Raw genomic sequence first — 22731 nt, forward strand, 5'->3', positions numbered from 1 at the left:
GCAGGCAAACCTGAGGTCCTCAGAATGGCGGGCACGGGTTTGGTGGCCGGAGAGGTTGTGGTGGATGCGCTGCCGTATTTTGATCAAGGTTATGAAGCCCCTGGTGTGCGGGAAGCGGTGAGTGCGGGGTGTCTTTGTAGCTGACTCACTGTTCGCTGGCTCGGTACCGAAAGAAACATGTTACAATTTGCCGCTTCTACCCTGGCCCCAATTCTCTTTCTAAGGCTGCAGCGCTGGTGGAGGAGGAAACTCGCAGATACCGACCTACTAAGAACTACCTGAGCTACCTAACAGCCCCGGATTATTCTGCCTTTGAAGTAAGTATGTCTTGAGCCCGGGTATGAACGAGGATTCCTGTGAACCTTTATTTTGGATTGAGAGCTTCAGCTACGTAAAAGTGATTTTTAAATTCCAGTTTTAACCATTGCCTGCATAGGTACCAGTCTGTTGAAAACAGCTAGATAGATAAGTCTTCTCCGAGGTTCTTATTCTAAGATCCATAGGAAGACTTTCTGGGACTCCACGACTCACTTAATGCAAAAATTTGTGGCCACAATTCTTTGAGATAGGATCCATGCGTAAATTCTCAAAGGGACCCTCTCCTGCCAAGAGTCACTCTACAGCAGGTGATCTAGAATTTTTTAGTATGTATAAGCCTAATTACCTAAGCTCTTTAGAACCACTGGAGAGTGGCGTATTAAAGTCTAGTTATTTACCAAACGTTTGTGGTATGACTGAAGGGACAAACCATATCCAAGTGTATACTACTCTTTTCTCAGCCTTCTCCTTTTTTCTATAATCTGTCCGATGTTTTTATTAACACAGTTCTGATTAATGTAGGCAAGAACTTTCCCTGATACGAATACTTTCCAAGTGCTAGGTGCCATTCTAGATTCTGAAATCATAGAGATAAAAATATCTGGGTTTTAAAAAAATATGTATTTTGCTGTATTTTAATTTTTCTTTTCTTTATTTAAGACAAGCATCGTCTCCAAAAAAAGATAGGGTTTCTGAATACAGAAAAATACAATACAATGAGGAGCTAGATATATAAAACAGAAAGTTTACAATAGTATGTATAAATGTGTAATAATATGTAAAGGACCTGTAGTGGAGGTATATATAAGGACAAGAGAATTAGAGAAAGGAGTGCCCATGCTTGCCTAGGGAGTCAGATGCTGTTCTACTGCACACAGTGAGTATGATACTATTTTAAATGTATAACCTTGAAGTACACCCAAGATTCTAGTTAGGGTCTAATTAGCTAAGTGAAATGTAAGTTATTTCTAAATTATTGGATTCAAGTATTTCAATATGTACAGCTTGGAGGTTTTTTTCCCATTATACCTAATCGTTTATTTATGAAAGGATTGTATTATTAAAAGGCAGTACTTAGCTGGGTGTGGTGGCTCACACCTGTAATCCCAGCACTTTAGGAGGCTGAGGTGTGAGGATCACTTGAGACCAGCCTGTGCAACATAGTGAGACCCTTTCTCTACAAAAGAAAAACTAAAAAATTAGCCAAGCATGATGGCATGCACCTGTAGTCCAAGCCACTCAGGAGGCTGAGGTGGAAGGATCACTTGAGCCTGGAAGTTCAAGGCTGCTACAGTGAGCCATGATAATACCATTGCGCTCCAGCCTGGCGACAGACTGAGATCCTGTCTCAGAGGGAAAAAAAAAAAAAAAGATATTATTTACATTAAAGTAACATGAAAAAATAGTTAAGTTTGTTGTTTTTGTTTGAGACGGAGTCTTACTCTGTCACCCAGCCTGGAGTGCAGTGGTGCCATTTCTGCTCACTGCAACCTCCACCTTCCGAGCTCAAGTGATTCTCCTGCCTCAGCCTCGCGAGCAGCTAGGATTACAGGTGCCAGCCACCATGCCTGGCTAATTTTTGTATTTTCAGTAGAGATGGGGTGTCACCACGTTGGCCAGGCTGGTCTTGAACTCCTGGCCTCAAGTGATCCGCCCACCTCATCCTCCCAAAGTGTTGGGATACGGGGTGAACCACCACGCCCTGCCTTGGCTAAGTTTTAAGTAGAAGACATATGTTTCTATGAACGTGTTTTCCTATGCTTTTTCCAAATATTGTTACCTAGGTGTAGATGTTAACCACGTTAAGAACTAAGTACAGTGGCTCACACCTGTAATCCCAGCACCTTGGGAGGCTGAGGCGAGTGGATCACGAGGTCAGGAAATCGAGACCATCCTCTACTAAAAATACAAAAAATTAACTGGGCATGGTGGCGGGTGCCTGTAGTCCCAGCTACTCAGGAGGCTGAGGCAGAAGAATGGCCTGAACCCGGGAGGCGGAGCTTGCAGTGAGCCAAGATGGCGCCACTGCACTCCAGCCTGGGCGACAGAGCGAGACTCCATCTCATTAAAAAAAAAAAGAGAGAGAGAATTAAGTACAGTAATGCTTCTTGGACTGATTTCTGACGTTTTCAAATAACTGCATTCAATCACAGACTTCTTATAATACTTTTGCCAGTTTTTTTCCTTCTCTCAAATACCTTTGTAATTAGTTTACTGATTATTTAATTAGCAAACTCCTGGGTTCAAATGATTCTCCTGTAATTAGTTTACTGATTATTTAATCCTTTCTTTTTTTGAGACAGAGTCTTGCTCTGTCACCTAGGCTGGAGTGCATGCAACTCCTTGGCTCACTGCAACCTCTGCCTCCTGGGTTCAAGCGATTCTCCTCCCCCAGCCTCCCAAGTGACTGGGATTACAGGCATGCACTACCATGCCCAGCTAATTTTTGTATTTTTAGTACAGACAGGGTTTCACCATTGTGGCCAGGCTGATCTCGAACTCCTGACCTCAAGTGATTCACCTGCCTCGGCCTCCCAAAGTACTGGGATTACAGGTGTGAGCCACCACACTTGGCATCCTTTCTTAGTAATAGTTGGTAATGTATACTGGGCTCACTGTCTTTCTTGGTGCACAAAACAGCTCTATAAACTATATAACTATGTTCACTATCCCCATTTTTTTAGCTGGGAAAACTGCAGCTTAGAAAGGCCCATTGACTAAGACCTTAACCATTCTTCAAACTGCCTCTGAAATTACTCTTTCATTAATTCACTTAACAACTATTTACGAAGGTCTATTCCATGCTGGATATTGGAGAACAGTATCGGCAGGGTCCATACTTATGAACCTTACAATCTAGAGTGTTGAGATGGACAATAAATAGATCAGAAAAATTGTTGATAAATGCTGCACAGAGAATGATAGTGATAAAGTGACTGGGTGACTCTAGGTTGGGTGGTTGAGGAAGGCCTCTCAAAGCTGAGATGAGACTACTCCATGAGCAGGGATTTCCCCCACTGATCCCGCCGCCCATGACTTAGCTCCATGAACACTGGCTTAGTCTTTGGAGAGAGCTGAGCTAAAATTCCAGATCTATCACTTACTGAGCATGTGAGTTAGTTAAGGGTTCCTCCTGTGCTGTATGGCTCAAGACTACTTATACATTTTTATACTGCCTCTTGTTTAATTATTAGCTGTTACTCTTTGTCACTGCAGAATTTTCTAGCTAAAATGCCTTGGTATTTTTTGCAGGAAACTAGATAACTACATTTTCTTAAGATTATGTGTAATTTAGCAGTAGCGCCTGCAAAATGCTTTCTCCAGAAAGAAATGCTTAATACAAATTTTTTTTTTTTTTTTTTTTTTAGATGGAGTCTCACTCTGTTGCCAGGCTGGAGTGCAGTGGCGCGATCTTGGATCACTGCAGCCTCCGCCTCCCGGGTTCAAGAAGTTCTCCTGCCTCAGCCTCCCAAGTAGCTGGGATTACAGGCGCGTGCCATCATGCCCAGCTAGTTTTTGTATTTTTAGTAGATACAAGGTTTCACCATCTTGGCCAGGATGGTCTCAATCTCTTGACCTCGTGATCCACCCACCTCGGCCTCCCAAAGTGCTGGGATTACAGGCGTGAGCCACCTCGCCCGGCCTAATACAAAACTTTTAAACATTAATGCAGGCTTCTGTAAGGCCTTTGATACTTATTCTCTAGTCTAATTGTTAAGATAGTTGAAGCCCTCAGAAAATTAAAATTACATGGAATAACTGAAGTATTACTACAAACAAATATTTTAAGCAGTTCTTTATACTCAGGGTAGGAAATGTGCAGAACGGAAATGGGATAAGATATTGGCCAAAACATCCCTAAAGAGGAATAGCCATACTACATTTACTTGGCAAACAGTAAAATTGCTAGAGAAGATAGTGAATATAAAGAAAAGACACTTTGGGAGACTGAGGCGGGCAGATCACCTGAGGTCAGGAGTTCAAGACCAGCCTGGCCAACATGGTGAAACCTTGTCTCTACTAAAAATACAAAAATTAGCTGGGCGTGGTGGCAGGCACCTGTAATCCCAGCTACTCGGGAGGATGAGGCAAGAGAATCGCTTGAACCTGGGAGGCAGAGGTTGCAATGAGCCAAGATTGCGCCATTGCTCTCCAGCCTGGGGGACAAGAGTGAGACTTCATCGTGAAAAAAAAAAAAAAAATTCTTAAATCTCTGGAGGCTGGAAAGTGTAAGTAAGGTTCACAGGCTGCATCTGGTGAGGGCGTTCTTGCTGATGTGTACTTGGTGTACAGTCCTGAAGCAGCACAGAGCATTACATGGCACGTAGGGGCACACAAGAGAAAGACAAACTGGCTTTTATAACATACCCACTCTGGTGATAACTCATTAATCCATGAATGGGTTGAGCCCTCATAACCCAATCACCTCTTAAAGACCCCACCTCTTAATACTATTACATTGGGGATTAAGTTTCCATATGAGTTTCAGAGGGGACAAACATTCAAACCATAGCACTGTCCAACTGATGGTAACATGCTTCTGGAATTGAGAACATCTGAGTTAGGATTAATCCTTTTCTCTGTGGGCTCCTTAATACATGCCACTTTTCCTGGCTAAGCTGAATGTGAAGTGACTGTGTGTTTGTGTGTGATTCTAGAGAGCATTTAACTCAGAGAAGAATTAGGGAAAGGGAAATGATTCATTATAATAGGTAGTGTAGCTTAAATCTATTCTTTGGTGATTGTTAATTTCAATTGTCAACATGATCTTAGAAATCTTTTTCTGATTTACACATCAGACTGACATAATGAGAAATGAATTTGAAAGACTGGCTGCTCGACAACCAATTGAATTGCTCAGTATGAAACGGTAAGAATATTAAAATGGAAATTAAAATTTAATTTGTAGTAACTCAGTAATGAGCTGAGATTTGTGAAGAATGTATTTGCTGGCTAATATTGGCAGTGTTGGCTGGGCGTGGTGGCTCACACCTGTAATTCCAGCACTTTGGGAGGCCGAGAATGGCGGATTGCTTGAATCCAGGAGTTTTGAGATCAGCCTGGACAACATGGCAAAACCCTATCTCTACCAAAATAATAATAATAATAATAAACAACGTACCTGGGTATGGTGGCACACACCCGTAGACCCAGCTACTTGGAAAGCTGAGGTAGGGAGATCGCTTGACATCCTCCAGGAGATGGAGGTTGCAGCAAGCCGAGATTGTACCACTGCACTCCAGCGTGGGGAACAGAGGGAGACCCAGTCTTGAAAAAAAACTATAGAGAGAGAGATATCTGTAGATACAGCTATAGATAGATGAAGATATATCTATGGATATAGATATAGATACAGAGATCTATAGATAGATATAGAGATGTAGATATAGATATATATCTATAGATATCTGTAGATATAGATCTATAGATATCTAGGGAGGCAGTGTTGAAGGACTGACTGGGTAGTGTGAAGAGGGAATAGAAGGAGTCATATCACTTCTCATTTTTTTTCTCTACCGGGGAATGGGTATGTTAGTGGATGGGTGGGTGTGAGTATTTTACAAAAATGGTAGCAAAGGTTTTTGTCTACTACTTTTTCCCCTTAATATATTATTCATATCTTAATATTATTAAATGTTCTTCAGTGACATCATTTAATAGCTAATATAACAATCTTTTATGTGAATGTAATGTTGCTTATTTAACCAGTTCACATTGAAGTGAACATAACGGTGCTAAATCATATTTGTAAATTGATTGTTAGGCTGTATCAGTTTCTTATTATTGCAAGGTTTACATCCTCAGTCTTCTGTAGTTTTTATACTATATGGAGACTCATGGGACATTCTGTTGGGAAGAGATGTAAAGGCTTGACAGTACAGATGGTTTTATTTTGTTGTTTAATTTCAGATATGAGCTTCCAGCCCCTTCCTCTGGTCAAAAAAATGACATTACTGCATGGCAAGAATGTGTAAACAATTCTATGGCCCAGTTAGAGCATCAAGCAGTTAGAATTGAGAATCTGGAACTAATGTCACAGCATGGATGTAATGCCTGGAAAGTATACAATGAGTAAGAACCTTTTTTTTTTCCTTTTCTTTCCATCTCACCCAAAGTGTTAGTACTTTTTAAAAGTATGGGAGGTTCTGGGTGCAGTGGCTCACGCCAGTAATCCCAGCCCTTTGAGAGGCAGAGGCAGGTGGATTGCTTGAGGTCAGGAGTTCGAGACCAGCCTGGCCAACATGGTGAAACCCCATTTCTACAAACACACACACACACACACACACACACACACCCACCCACACACACACACCCCCCCCCCCCAAAATTAGCTGGGCATGGTAACGCGCGCCTGTAATCCCAGCTACTCTGGAGGCTGAGGCATGAGAATTGCTTGAGCCTGGGAGGCAGAGGTTGCAGTGAGCCAAGATTGTGCCACTGCACTCCAGCCTAGGTGACAGAGTGAGACTCTATCTCAAAAAAAAAAAAAAACAAGCTGGGTGCGGTGAATTACGCCTATAATCCCAGCACTTCAGGAGGCCGAGGCGATCACCTGAGGTCAGAAGTTTGAGACTAGCCTGGCCAACATGGTAAAACTGCATCTCTACTTAAAAAAAAAAAAAAAAAGAAGATTAGCCAGCCATGGTGGCGCTTCTGTAGTCACAGCTACTCAGGAGTCTGGGGCAGGGGAACTGCTTGAACCCGGGAGGCAGAGGTTGCAGTGAGCTGAGATTGCACCAGTGCACTCCAGCCAGGGTGACAAAGCGAGACTCCATCTCAAAAAACAAACAAAAAAAACCCCACAAAGTATGGGTAGGGGAAGTGGGATAAAAATAATACAGCTAGACTTTTTCTTGGGATTATGTTCTAGAACTACGACCCATATGAAAGGCCACTATTTTGAAACCCACCCCAAAGTTCAAGAGTACTAAGAGGACCTAAACCAAACTACCACATTTAATGTATAATATTGTAAGAAAACGAGTTCTGTGGTCCCATTTGCAGAGCACCACTTGATAGAATGTTATCAAGTTTGCTTAAACAGTTGATTCTCATTAGTCATGCATTATGTTCTTTAAGTCCTGTGGACACTGAGTTAGCAAATACTGTACCATTTCTCCTAGGGGGAATATATACATATTCATGTGCACACATACACATATCTCTCACACAGATTATAATCTTAAATCCTAGAATAAACTCATCCTGGTAGACTTCTGTCTTTATTTTATAAAAGAGAAAACAAAGTTGAGAAATGTAAAGTAACTTTCTTGAAACTACCCCACTAACAGATCCCAGACTTAGAACTTGAACTTCATCGTCTGCTTATTACTGTATGAGAGCTGAAACAAGAAGGCAAAGTACCTCCTTGTTCATCCTCGGCTGCGAATGTGCATGCTCAGCAGCCCGGATTTTTCACTGCTGTGCACATGTCCATGAATGACTGCAAAACACTACAAGTAGTAATTTTGAGATTATAGATAAATTTGAGCAAGTATTTGTTGTCAAAACAAGCCACTGACCTGTTTCTGTTCCATGTAACTAGCTGTAGCTTTAGTATTTATTGTCTATCTATAATTCAGATTCCTTGCTTGCAAAATTCGGTGGTTAGATTATCTGCATGGCCCCTTTGTGCCCTGAGATTTCCTGATTGTGTATTTACAATTTAAGAGAAAAAGGCCACAGAACTTCATAATAGTGTGTACAACTTTTGTTAGAGTGTGTTTCCTGAAACATAGCTGTATAAAATAAAGCAAAACCATGAAATGATAATACTGTTTCTCAAATCTTCAGAATTATGCATTAAGTATTTGTAGCCACATAATGCCAGTGGACAAAATCCAGAATTTGGGAAACTCTACAAAGCCAACAACTAACTTTCTTTTATATATCTATATATTGCAAGGGGGGAAAAAAAGAAAGAACGGGATCAGGGTGATTAAGAAATTTAAGTGACATCAGTAAATCTGTTTCACAAAATGGAAAACTGTGATTCTTCTCAAGAAGCTCTATCTAATGGAAGAGACAGTAATTTTATGCCAAGTAACCAGTAGTCTATTTTTGGCAGTATGGGGGCAAGTGTTACATTGTGTGCTGTGGTCTGTAAGCTAAGCATTAAGAGATAGGGCATTGCCAGGTGTGGTGTTTCACACCTGTAATCCTAGTGCTTTGGGAGGCTGAGACAGGAGGATCACTTGAGGCCAAGAGTTTGAGACCAGCCTGGGCAACGTAGTGAAGCCCTGTCTCTACAGAAAACAATAAAAAATAGCCAGGTATGGTGGTACACACCTATAGTCTGTTTGAAAAAAACAAAAGATGGGGCATAAAGTTGAGGGTTGTTGAAGAAGGGTGAAATTGGGATGTTTAGAAGGAAACAAGGAAAACATTCCAGGAATGGAGTGCATAGATGCCGAGGAAAAAATATGACATTGAAAAGAACACTGCTGTCAACTTACCTGAAAACCTTTAATAATTCCCTATTACCTGCAAGGTAAGGGCCAAGCTTTTTTTCTTTTTCTTTGGAGGTGAAGGAGGGGGTCGGGACAGAATCTTGCTCTGTCGCGCAAGCTAGAATGCAGTGCCACAATCTCAGCTCACTGCAACCCTCCCGGGTTCAAGCAGCTCTTCTGCCTCAGCCTCCAGAGTAGGTGGGATTATAGATACACGCCACCACGCCTGGCTGATTTTTGTATTTTTTGTAGAGACGGGGTTTCACCATGTTGACCAGGCTGGTCTCAAGCTCCTGGCCTCAAGTGATCCTCCAGCATCACCCTCTCAAAGTGCTGGGATTGTAGGTGTGAGCACCTGACTGGGCCAGGCTTTTTAACATGGTATTCAAGGCCTTTTCCTTACTCCCTCAACTGTAAACTTTTAACTCAACCCAAACTAGTCCTTTCTCTGGTGATTATCATAAATCCTGCCTCTGGGCGTTTACTTGCCCCTGACTTTACCTGTTCTACCCAAATTCAGCTTGTTTAGGGCCCAGCTCTAGTTCGCTTACTTGTCTTCTTCCCTGATTGAAATTCTGCTTCTAGTATTGTCTCCCTCTTCTGAGTAACTCTACACAGAATTACTGTGCACATCACTTGTTTTCCATTTAATCACAAAGTGCTCTATAGTGCTTAACATTCCCCTGAGCATATTTTGTCTCCTCCAAATTCAATGGACACTTCTCCAGAGGAGGTGTACTATATTTTATCAAAGTATATTTAAGAGGAAGGGTGGGAGAAGGGAGAAGACAAACTAAACTTTCAGGGAGAGCCAATTCAAAGGAAAGCTCCCTTGTTGGTGGGCAGAGTCTGGAATAGAGCACTAAAATCAATAGTCCTCAGCATGGAGTGATCGTCGAAGTCAAGGAAAGAGGGTTGACCTGAGGGAAAGCCTAGAGAGGCACAGCTGTTTAAAGACTGAGTCTTGAGAGAATTCCAACTAATGCAGGGAAACCAGTCAGTAGAGATAGGAGAATAACTCAGGTGAACAGCAGAAAATTTGAGTCACAAAAGCCAGGAAACAATATTAGATTTAGAGCAAGAACACATTAGGGCCAGATGTGGTTAAAATGGACCCTATAGGTGATTGATCCACTGCCTTAAGAGGAAATTGATATGATGTGGAATTATATCTCAATAAAGCTGTTACTTAAACTTAAAAAAGATTCAAATCTGTTTTATTACTTCTCTGAAATAATTATATGGTACCCTGTATTATTGAACTTTTCTCCTGTGCTAGTTACAGCTGACCTGGACTGGTATCTGTTTTTTATTTTGCTGCGAATAGGTTACATGCAAATATGGACTGATATCTCAAATCTACAACAGTTTTCTTTTTCTCACCTCTCTCTAGTTAGCAGTGGACAGGAGGAGAGAATGACAGGATAAATGTATATGAAGAAATATAGAGATAAAAGGGGGTTGAGAAATAATAAGTGGATATAATCAGATATATTCCATCTTCTCTGTGACAAGAAGTCATGACAGTTAAAGAAGTGACAAAAGACTGTGTGTGATGTCTCACGCATGTAATTCCAACACTTTGAAGGCCAAGGTGGGGAGACTGCTTGAGCCCAGGAGTTCAAGACCAGCCCAGACAACACGGTGAAACCCTGTCTCTACAAAAAAATAACAAAAATTAGCCGGGCATGGTGGCTTATGCCTGTAATCCGAACTACTTTGAAGGCCTGAAGTGGGAGGATCGATTGAGCCCAGGAGGTTGAGGCTGCCATGATTATGCAGCTACACTCCAGCTTGGGCAACAGTAGAGCAAGACTCTGTCCAAAAAAAAAAAAGCCAGGTGCAGTGGCTCACGCCTGTAATCCCAGCACTTTGGGAGACCGAGGTGGATGGATTGCTTGTGGTCAGGAGTTCAAGACCAGCCTGGCCAACGTAGTGAAACCCCATCTCTGCTAAAAAAAAAAAAAAAATACAAAAATTAGCAAGGCATGGCAGTGCACGCCTGTAATCCCAGCTACTTGGGACGCTGAGGCAGGAGAATTGCTTGAACCAGGAGGCAGAGGCTGCAGTGAGCTGAGATCACACTACTTCACTCCAGCCTGGGCAACAGAATGAGACTGTCTCATAAGAAAAGCAACCTAAGTACTCAAAGTATCAGGCAGGGCATGGTAATTCCAGCAGTTTGGGAAGCCAAGGTGGGAGGATTGCGGCTCCTCGGGAGGCTGAGGCAGGAGGATTACTTGATCTTGGGAGGTGAAGGCTGCAGTGAGCCATGATCACACCACTGCATTCCAGCATGGGTGATAGTCCTTGATTATGGAGTGTCCAACATAGTTCTTGGCACAGAGCTCCAGAAATACGATTTTTAGCAAAAAAACTTGAAAAAGTTCACTTTTAATTGGTACTATTTTAATGTATTTAAATCTGATTTTCCTCTTTTCCTTCAGAAATCTAGTTCATATGATTGAACACGCACAGAAAGAACTTCAGAAATTAAGGTAAATTGTTTTTTCCTATTACAGAATGAACTTTAAGTGAACCTTTAATGAATAGAAAATAGGAGGAAAAAGAAAGCAATGAGACTGCAGCCAGGTGAAAGTAAACAATTGATCCACTCTCTTTGTTCAACATCTGGCACTGGGTTTGCCCTACCTAAGTAGACGAGTAATAGGCCTGAGGTCTGAAAACATCTCTGCCACTTGTAGCTTGCAAGTCTGCAAACATGGAAAGATGCTTTTAGAGGGGGAGAAAGTTGGAGAATAACACATATAATCTGATTTTTAAGACCGATTTCGGCCGGGCGCGGTGGCTCAAGCCTGTAATCCCAGCACTTTGGGAGGCCGAGACGGGTGGAACACGAGGTCAGGAGATCGAGACCATCCTGGCTAACACAATGAAACCCCGTCTCCACTAAAAATACAAAAAAAATTAGCCAGGCATGGTGGCGGCGCCTGTAGTCCCAGCTACTCGGGAGGCTGAGGCAGGAGAATGGCGGGAACCCGGGAGGCGGAGCTTGCAGTGAGCCGAGATCGCGCCACTGCACTCCAGCCTGGGTGACAGAGCCAGACTCCGTCTCAAAAAAAAAAAAAAAGACCGATTTCTACACACACATATAGGAAAGCCTGGAAGGACACCCAGCAAAAACTCAACAGGAGTTATCAGGAAAAAGGAGACATGCATGGGAAGAGGGACTTGAGACTTGTAATCTGTGTGTGCTCGTGTGTGTGTGTGTGTGTGTGATTTCTCACAATGAGCATGTTTTATGAAACTTGTAATCAAAAAATAATTAGAAGAACGGTAATTTCTACAGTTAGCCTATAACTGTACATGATATTGTTCTCATGGGATTAAGATATTCTCTTGTGTTACAGAGTTTTCTGTTGATTTTTGGTCTTACATTAAAATGTCATTAGGTTGTATAATTTTTTACAGAAAACATATTCAAGATTTAAACTGGCAGAGAAAGAACATGCAGCTCACAGCTGGATCTAAATTGAGAGAAATGGAGTCAAAGTGAGTATCTATAATTCCATCATCTTTTAAATTGTTTAGCCCAGTCTAAGGTCGATTCAATAATATGATTCAAATAGCATTCATGTGGGATGCCATAGGTGTCAAAGAAAATGCTGTTTTCTGAATTCACCCTTCACTGTCTCTGCCTTTCTGTAAGGTGTTAAAGAGAACTATAAACGAGAATTGAACCATTGGTGAAGGATCCTTTGCTAAATTGAACCACTGCTAAAGGATTCTGGTCTTAGAATACCCTGTTTTTAGTCTAGTATTTTTGGCCTTGAATAGAATTCTACCTTTATTCTCCTTTTAAATGGAAAAAAAAAATAGCCAGCTACAGTGGCACATGCCTGTAGTCCCAGCTACTGTGGAGGCTGAGGCAGGAGGATTGCTTAGCCTGGGAGGTTGAAGCTGCAGTGAGCCATAATCGCACCAATGCACTCCAGCCTGGGCAACAGAGTGAGACCTCGTCTTAAAAAAAAAAAGGAAAAAAATTAATTTTATAAAATATTGTAGGCAGGGAGATTTCATACTTTTCTTGATAATTTGTTTGTACCTCAGGTTTATACATTTTAAAAAATGTTCTTTTACATACACACGTATGCCTTTATACAGTATCTTGAATATTTGTGTCATTTCTCTCTTCTTTTTTGCTTTCCCATTCCCTTTGTCCCTTCATTACTCAAGTTATTCTCCTTGTTCTACCATCTCCATGTACGTGTTATCAGTCTCTTTGGTACCCTTTCATGTTTTTTCCTCAATTTAATAAACTGTTGCCTCTTTCCTTTTTGTTGATTAAATTAGATACTGTCTTCATCACTCTTTCCTATTTCTTCTGGTTTACAAGTTCTCTCATCTGTTTCTAATTTGCTTTTTTATTAGTTGAACTTTTGAGATAATTGTAGATTCACATGCAGTTGTAAGAAATAATACAGAGAGCCAGGTGTGGTGACTCACATTGTAATCCTAGTGCCTTGGTAGGCCAAGGTAGGAGGATTGCTTGAAGCCAGGAGTTCAAGATGAGCCTGGGCAACATAACAAGACCCTGTCTCTACAAAAAAAAATGTTTTTAAATGAACCCAGGCATGATGGCATGCACCTGTAGTCTTAGCTCCTCGGGAGGCTAAGGTGGAAGGATTGCTTGAGCTCAGGAGTTCCAGGCTGCAGTGAGCTGTGATCACACCACTGCATTCCAGCCTAGTCAACAGAGCAAGACCCTATCTCTGGGAAAAAAAAAAAAAAAAGAAAGAAAGAAAGAATACAGATTCCATGTACCCTTTACCTACTTTTCCACAATTGTGCCTTGATTTTTTTTTAATGGAGAGTTGAAAGTAAAGTTTAGGCTGGGTGCAGTGGCTCACCTGAGATCAGGAGTTTGAGACCAGCCTGGCCAACATGGTGAAAACCCCATCTCTGCTAAACATACAAAAACATGAGCCAGCCGTGGTGGCAGGTGCCTGTAATCCAGCTGCTTGGGAGGCTGAGGCGAGAGAATCGCTTGCACCCGGGAGCCAGAGGTTGCAGTGAGCCAAGGTTGTGCCATTGTATTCCCGTCTGGGCAACAAGAGCGAGACTCTGTCTCAAAAAAAAAAAAAAAAGTGAAAGTTAGTGTTATAGCTCTGAGTGAACATGTGTATACATTTAAAATAAAATCTTCTAAGAGAAATTTTACATTGAGTAATTTTTTTCCTTTTTCCCCCCCATTCTAGTTGGGTATCCCTGGTCAGTAAGAATTATGAGATTGAACGGACTATTGTTCAGCTAGAAAATGAAATCTATCAAATTAAGCAGCAACATGGAGAGGCAAACAAAGAAAACATCCGGCAAGACTTCTGAAAAGACAGTTTAGCAGGTAGAAGAAAAGGTGGGCTTTCACAAAAGGCATCTGAACTTTTAATGAACTGTGAAGGACGACAGCATCTTCGCAAAACCATTGATGTTTAAATGTTTAGAAATCATAGAATGTGTGGGCTGCTGTAGTAATTCTATTTGTATATCTCAACAGAATTAAAATGTCTAGCTTGGTGGTATTTTTGTAACCATAAAAGAAAACCTTTAGGCTTTCAAAGTCAGTTATGACTTTAGAATAATACTGTGTCATAGAATTAATTTTCAGCCATGCGGACCATAGTTTGTATCCAAGGATCCTTATTTAAAGCCTTCAACATGTACAGGAAGTTGGAAATTTTTGGTTTATGACTTTGTCTAATAAAGAGATAGTTCGAAACACATTCTTGATTACCAAACAAGACTTCAGAAATACAGTGACTATACAGAGTCATCATTATCACCATCATCATCATAGGTAACAGTTATATCAAGCTTAATATGTGCCGAACACTGTTCTGAACACCTTAGATCGGTGAACTAGATGTATAGGAATAAAAATTATTTGGTTCTCACAAAAACCTCAGGAGGCAGTTACTGTTTTTCTCATATGTGGACATGTAACAGACCCCAGTTAAATAACAAAACTTGCCAAGGTTTTATAGCTGAAAATGTCAGCTTTTTTATAGAAAATGTCAGTCAGGTTTTGAACCCAATAGTCCAGCTCCAGAGTTAATGTTCTTACTTCTCTACTTGTAAGGAATTAAAATGTATAAAAGATTCGTGCCCAATTCAGAAAAAATATTTGCAACATATCAAAAGGTAGTCTTGCTAGGTGTGGTGGCTCACGTCTATAATCCCAGTGCTTTGAGAGACTGAGGTAGGAGGATCACTTGTGTCCAGGAGTTCAAAGCCACCATAAGATATGATTGTGACACTGCACGCCAGCCTGGGTGACAGAGCAAGACCCTGTCTCAAATGAATCAAGGTAATCTTAATGTGTAAATACTGACTTAAAATTATTGAAAGGTCAGTGGCTCACACCTGTAATCCCAGCACTTTGGGAGGCTGAGGTGGGCGGATCACGAGGTCGAGAGATCGAGACCATCCTGGCCAACATGGTGAAACCTCGTCTCTACTAAAAATACAAAAATTAGCTGGGCGTGATGGCATGTGCCTGTAGTCCAAGCTGCTTGGGAGGCTGAGGCAGGAGAATCGCTTGCACCCAGGTGGCAGAGGTTGCAATGAGCCGAGATTGCACCACTGCACTCTAGCCTGGTGACAGAGTGAGACTCCATCTCAAAAAAAAATAAAATTATTGAGATGTTTATCTCAATAACTGAAAAATATAAATTGAAAAATCTAAAAATTATTTTTCAATTTTGAAACATATAAAAGGATGTCCATTATAATACAAAATAAACCTAGAACTTTTTGATCTATGATATTGATAAATGGTCAGTACTTTTGAAAGTACCTTAAGACAATTGAGAGCCACATTTCTTTCTTCTTTTTTTTTTTTTTTTGAAACGGATTTTGCTCTTGTTGCCCAGGCTGGAGTTCAGTGATCTGATCTCAGCTCACCACAACCTCCACCTCCCGGGTTCAAGCAATTCTCCTGCCTCAGCCTCCCAAGTAGCTGGGATTACAGGCATGTGCCACTACGCCTGGCTAATTTTGTATTTTTAGTAGAGGTGGGATTGCTCCATGTTGGTCAGGCTGGTCTCAAACTCCCGACCTCAGGTGATCCGCCCACCTTGGCCTCCCAGAGTGCTGGGATTACAGGCGTGAGCCACGGCACCCAGCAAGAGCTACATTTCTGTGTTAAAGGTAGGGACTGTGGGAATGAATGCATATGGAGTGTTGTCATCCATCTCTTCATTCCCCACCCTTGGCCTTCTCTCGGAAGGAAATGGGAAGAGTTGTGGAGTATCTGACCAGCCTAAGAGAAAGACCTACTACAGTTGTTGAAATTGAGAGTTTCCCAACAAATGAAATGACCAAGCCAGGACACAGAGCAGAGAGGCTCAACAAACCACCCCCTAACCAACACAGCTTCTAAACCGTGTTTTAGCTCCCCACTTTTAAACATCAGTAGAGAGTTGAGGATCACCAGATAAGGCAGTTGTACATTGTGAAAGACAAGGAGTAAAACAAATCTGCGAAAGACTATGGAGAAAACAGATGATGTAAGAAGAAAACTTTTTTTTAAGAAATATATCCTCAGGCTGGGTGTGATGGCTCATGTCTGTAAATCCCAGCACTTTGGGAGGCCAAGGTAGGAGGATAACTTGAGCCCAGAAATTTGAGACTAGCCTGGGCAACATAGTGAGACCCTCATCTTTACAAACCATACAAAAATTAGCCAGACATGGTGGTGTGCGCCTATAGTATCAGCTACTTGGGAGGCTAGGGAGGAGGATTGCTTGAGTCCAGGAATTCAAGCCTCAGGAGGTGGTTACTGTTTTAATGAACTATGTGACACTGTACTCCAGCCTGAATGACAGAACCAGACCCTGTCTCAAAAAAGAAAAATATATCCTCACAGAAGACAATTGCAGCCATAATAATATACAAGATGCTATTTTATTAAAAAAGAACAAAACAGCTCATCGAAATTAAAAATATGGTAGCAGGAATTAAAATTCAATGGGAAAGTTAGGAATTAAAGTTGACAAACTCAAAGAAAGTGGAGCCAACAAAGACAAACATGGAAAACAGAGAAGAGAAAATAGGAGGACCAGTCTGGAAAGTCAGTAGCTGAATGACCTGAGAGAAAACTGGAGGGGAGAAGTCATCAAAATAATTCAGAATTTTCCAGAACTGATTGATAGATAGAATTTCCAGAATCAAAAGGTCACTGCACAATGGATGAAAATAGACCAACTCTGGAGCATGTTATTTGTGAGATAGCAGAACACCCAAGCACACGAAGATTCTGCAGGCATGGAGTGGGGGAGGAGGGGCGGATTGTTACATATAAAGGATCAAGAATCAAAATGTCTTCAAGCTTCTCAACAACATCTTTGGAAGCTACAAAGAAGATAATGGAGAAATGCCTTTGGAATTCTTACAAAAAAATTATTTCCAACCTAGAACTCTATACATAGCCAAATTTTAAGCCAAGGGTTAGGGTAGAATAAAGACACTTTGAGATATAAGAGATCTCAAAAGCATTTCCTTCCTGAGTACCATTTCTTAAGGGGCTTCTGAAGGATGTGTGCTCTTCCAGCCAAACACAGGGAAGCAGTGACGGGACTCGTCCAAAGAGCGTGGTGAAGGGCTCTCGGGATTATACATGTACACTCCGTAGAAGGCAAGTGGTTCAGATTGGAACACTGGCTCATGAGAGCTGTCATCACAAAGATGCCTGCTATCATTGTACCATCATTTTACACTGAGAAACAGCCCGGGGGAAAACTGGCCCAAAATCTGACCATGTTCTTCACCACCACACACAGGTTATTGGGGTGCAAGTGGTGGTTGGTTACATGAGTACGTTCTTCAGTGGTAATTTGTGAGATTTTGGTGCACCTATCACCCAAGCAGTATATGCTGCACCCTATTTGTAGTCTTATCCATTGCCCCACTCCCACCCTTCCTCCCAAGTCCCCAAGACTGTGTTCTGTGTTCTAATGAAGTTCCTGTTCCTTCCTTGAGCTGCTGGAAATGTTCTACTATGTACCTGCTCTTGGAGAGCTTGCAAGTATAAAATTCATAGGAGTTCATCCCTGAACTTACGCCTGCCAAATGAGCATTCTAGCCTGGCCAGAAACCCCAACAATATTAAGCCCTTTGTTTCCAAGAAATCACTTAAAGCTTTGTTCCCTCACTTCCCCAGAATAGGCTTTATGACTGTCAGGGAAGCTGAAGCCAGACCAGCTTATTTTTCCCTGGGAGCTTTCATCCAACCATTGAAATTGTGCCTTTTATTTGCAGGGGTAGGCTGTGCTTACTTCACAGTTTTTATTCTAATTACCTTTCGTATTCATTTACATGTAGATAGTTGTGGAAGGCTGCAAAATGGCCCCTAAAGATGTCCAGATCTTAATCCCTGGAACCTGTTAATGTGTTACTTTCCATGGCAAAAGAACTTTGCACGTGTGATTAAGGCTCAAAGTGAGATTATCCTGGATTATTTGGGTAGATCCAATGTAATCCCAAGAGTCTTCTTAAGAGGTAGGTAGAAGGTGGAAGGTTAAAGAGGAGAAAGGATGCTAACCTTCTGGCCTTGAAGATGAAGGAAGGGGGCCATGAGCCGAGGAATGGAGGTGCTGTCTAGAAACTAGAAAAGGCAAGGAAACAAATCTCCCGTCAGAGTGTTGACCAGGATAAACTGCTTTGCGGACCCACTGTATTCTGACTTCCAGAACTGTAAAATGGTAAATATGTTTTGCTTTAAACCACCCACTTTATAGCAATTTGCTACAGCACTGATAGGAAACTAATACAATAGTTGGTAAAGAGTAATGATAAGTGTTTGATTTAAAATGGTGAAAAATCTACATATGTTTATTATAGGCAAATCAGAAAATGCAGGTAAAAAGAAAATGAAAATTATTCATAAGACTGCCACTCAAGGTACTATTTTTATTTAGTGCCAGAAGAACACAGACAGAAACCACATTTCATTTAATTTCAATACAAATTTGTAGGATACCATGGAATCAAAAATAAGATAGACTAATGGGACACTCTGTAAACCTATTCATGAACAGAAGTTTCTATTTCTGTTTCACTCTGCTTTCTACCCTGAGGACTAACATTTACTACATTAGATCCGCTTCGCTTCCTCTATCCTTAGAAGTTTATTTCTGGATATTAGAAGTCTGTTTGCAAGTGACAAAAAGCTAACTAAAACTACCTTAAGCAGTAAAAGGGGATTTATTGGTTCATTTAATTTGTAAACACAGAGGTGGAACTAGCTACATCGTCAGCTAAATCCAAGGATTCCAGTTGGGCATGATGGCTCATGCCTGTAATCCTAGCACTTTGGGGAGGTTCAGGCAGGAGTTTCAGGCTGCAGTAAGCTGTGATCACACAGCCACACTCCAACCTGGGTGACAGAGTGAGACCCTGTCTCAAAAAATTTTTTTTCAACAAATAAAAAAATAATTCCAGAGATCCCATGTCATCCTACTTTTCATCTCTCTGTTTATCCTTCTGGCCATATTATCTCTTACAAGTAGGCTTCCTCTATGCAACAGAGGCCAAAGCCACAGGCAGCTCCAGACTTACATCATCTTACAACCAGACTTACAGGCTAAAGCAGCCTTAGAAGAAAGCAAATAAATCAGTATATATTATTTCAGAGGATTTTGATTGATGTGCTCTAAATTTCACGTTCAGTCCTTAGAGTCAGAAGTATAGCTAGGACTTGGGGGCACTGTGATTGGCCAGATATCAATCATATACCTGTAGAATTGAGAGTAGAGTACTGGCCGGGCGCGGTGGCTCAAGCCTGTAATCCCAGCACTTTGGGAGGCCGAGACGGGCAGATCACGAGGTCAGGAGTTCGAGACCATCCTGGCTAACACGGTGAAACCCCGTCTCTACTAAAAAAATACAAAAAACTAGCCGGGCGAGGTGGCGGGCACCTGTAGTCCCGGCTACTCGGGAGGCTGAGGCAGGAGAATGGCGTAAAAACCCAGGAGGCAGAGCTTGCAGTGAGCTGAGATCCGGCCACTACACTCCAGCCTGGGCGACACAGCGAGACTCCGTCTCAAAAAAAAAAAAAAAAAAAGAGAGTAGAGTACTATACTTTGGCAGTTGATTGGATTGGAATAATATCTCCCCAAAGTAAGATATGATGGCGCTTCTATCAAGAGAGGAAGTAGTTGGGCAGATAAAGATAACATGTCTATTACACCCCGGGTCTTACCTGGGTTAAGAGGCAACCCTTTGGCCAGGAGCAGTGACTCATGCCTATAATCCTAGCACTTTGGGACGTGGAGGGGAAAGGATCACTTGAGGCCAGCAGTTCAAGACCAACTTGGCCAACATAATGAGACCTCGTCTTTATAAAATAAAAAGAGAGAGAGAACCCCTTTCACTTAGCTGGCCCAGTATGATAAGCAGTTCACCCAACTACTACCTAGGATTTTTTTTTTTTCTTTTTAAAGAAAAACATAATCGGTTATATTTATTATGGCATAATTTTAGTAGTGGAGAAGTGGGATGTTCTGTTTCATAGTTTGTGCTGGGAAATAGCCATAAAAGTCAATAAACTTGCTATTATGGTTTGTTGAGAGATGTGGGCCAAGTAATTTGTTATTCACGGTAACTTAAGATCTGCAGTTTTTAGCCGGACACATTGGCTTACACCTGTAATCCCAGCACTTTGGGAGGCTCAGGTGAGATGATAGCTGAAACCCAGGAGTTTGAGACCAGCTTGTGACCTACATAGTAAGACCCCTATTTTTAAAAAAATAAAATAAAAATAAATAAACCTCCAGTTTTGTTTTTGTGTTTTGAGACAAGGTCTCTGTCTGTCACCTAGACTGGAGTGCATTGGTGCAATCCCAGCTCACTGCAACCTCTGCCTCCTAGGTTCAAGCAATTCTCCTGCCTCAGCCTCTCAAGTAGCTGGGATTACAGGCACATGCCACCATGCCGGCTAATTTTTGTGTTTTTAGTAGAGATGGGGTTTCGCCATGTTGGCCAGGCTGGTCTCTAAAGTCTATCCTTAAGTAATCCACCCACCTTGGCCTCCCAAAGTGCTGAGATTACAGGCGTGAACCACGCCCAGCCAAAACCTGCAGTTTTTAATAACTTTCTTTCTAAATATATCATACAGATTCAAGATGATCCCTATGCATATCTCACTCGATTGTATTTTTACATGTCTTTCAGAAGGAAAGGGGTAAACTCAGAGCTTGTTGTCTCAGTGACTTACTGTAGCAGGGACTCCTTACTTGTCCTTCTAAAATATGCCATCCTCTCCTATAATGACAGAAGTTTTAGCTGGGCATATGGATTCTCAACTAAAAACTAACTGCCCAGCTTCCCATCCAACCATGTACATATGCTGTGTGACGAGGTTGTGTCCAATGAGACAGGAATTGAAGTGATGTGTGCAACTTTCAAGTCCTGCTTTTAAGTACCACATTTTACCAACCAGAAATCTTTTTTTTCCCCCTGAGACAGGATCTCACTCTGTTGCACAGTCTAGAGTGTGGTGGCTCAATCTCAGCTCACTGCAGCCTCAATCTCCTGGGCTCAAGTGATTCTCCCTCCTCAGCCTCCTAAGTAGCTGGGATTACAAGCAGGTGCCACCATGCCTGGCTAAGATTTCTGTTTTTTGTAGAGATGGGGTTTCATCATGTTGCCCAGGCCAGTCTCAAACACCTGGGCAGGAGTGATCCACCCACCTCGGTCTCCCAAAGTGCTAGGATTCCAAATGTGAGCCACCACACTTAGCCAACAGTTTCTCTAACATGTAGTGTTTTTTTCTCTAGATCTTAAAAAAGTTTGGTCAGGGAATTTGGATATGGGCTTTAAGGGTACATAATTCAGGATAATAAAAAGCTCAGCTTCATCTTAGCTCGGTGTTCCCTTCTTCCACACCGTACAACTAAATGCTTTCAAAATAATACGCTATTGATGTGTGTACAACTTAGTCTTAAATTGAATTCTGTTAATGGCCATATATATTAGACTTTTGCTTATAATTACAATTAAATTTTACCACTCACTAAAACTGGCCCTAAGAACATCTTAGTCACACTTAAATGTTATTTGGCTTCTTTTCTATTTTGTGCTTTTCACTAAGTTTCAAGATCTTTTCAGTCTGCCATCTGTTATGCTCTCCTGTTTTTAAGAGGTCCTGCTTATTTCCTGTAGTATCCTTGTTTGACCATAGAGGGCACAAGGCCATTAAAAAGTAAAATAAATACCCATGCAGCAGCAATTTATACCTGCCTGCTCTCCATTACATGACTTGAGAAAATGGAGATAATTAAATTTACTTTGGTGTTTCATATATTGAAGGATCCTTGCATTTTTTTCAGAATTTAAATGTAATCCCACATAGACTTCACTTTTACAGTTAAAATTATGAAGTGCATCCAACTCACCAGAAGTGTAAAATCATTTGTCCTGCTAAATTGTTAAATTCACACTTTGGAGATTTGTAAAGAAACAGAGCTCTACTTTATATAGAGTAGCAATTACCTTGCTACCTTGAATCTCAATTTCTAACAAAAAATAAACAATTGTGGATATTTATGAGTTCCAGTTAGAACAGTTCTTTTGGATTACTTTGTTCCATTTTTTAAAATGCAGTGCTAGTATACCAATAACACAGGAAAAACAGATTAGAAAATTAGAAACTACAGTAGCATAAAACAATGAAAATTGTAGCATAATAAATAAATTTTTATCATGAGTAATTATACAAATTCCCAGTTTCCTTCCAAACTCACTGAGTTTAGTCAATTATAAAAAGGGACTTTGTAAAGAAATCAAATATCTTTAATACATCAGAGCCTTTTGTGACATAATGGAATATAACACAACGAGCACATCTTTTTATGTTAATACCAACTAATCAATTGTAATTGGTATAATTACTACTTTGCTATTTTCTCCTAGTATTCATTATTGCTGAATACATAATTACAGCACA

At 41.2% G+C, this 22731-nt stretch overlaps 1 protein-coding gene across 1 annotated transcript; it reads left to right on the top strand.

The window, feature by feature from the left end:
* Positions 1-14509, top strand: BCAS2 (BCAS2 pre-mRNA processing factor). Its single transcript, XM_015148779.3, has 7 exons — positions 1-117; positions 225-317; positions 5118-5188; positions 6229-6390; positions 11216-11266; positions 12201-12281; positions 13988-14509. Exons 1-7 carry the CDS (start codon positions 25-27, stop codon positions 14112-14114), a joined length of 678 nt encoding a protein of 225 aa, XP_015004265.1. The 5' UTR covers positions 1-24; the 3' UTR covers positions 14115-14509.
* Positions 14510-22731: the final 8222 nt, after the last annotated feature.

The sequence above is a fragment of the Macaca mulatta genome, chromosome 1 (genome assembly GCF_049350105.2).
Source record: "Macaca mulatta isolate MMU2019108-1 chromosome 1, T2T-MMU8v2.0, whole genome shotgun sequence".
NCBI classification, from domain to species: domain Eukaryota; kingdom Metazoa; phylum Chordata; class Mammalia; order Primates; family Cercopithecidae; genus Macaca; species Macaca mulatta.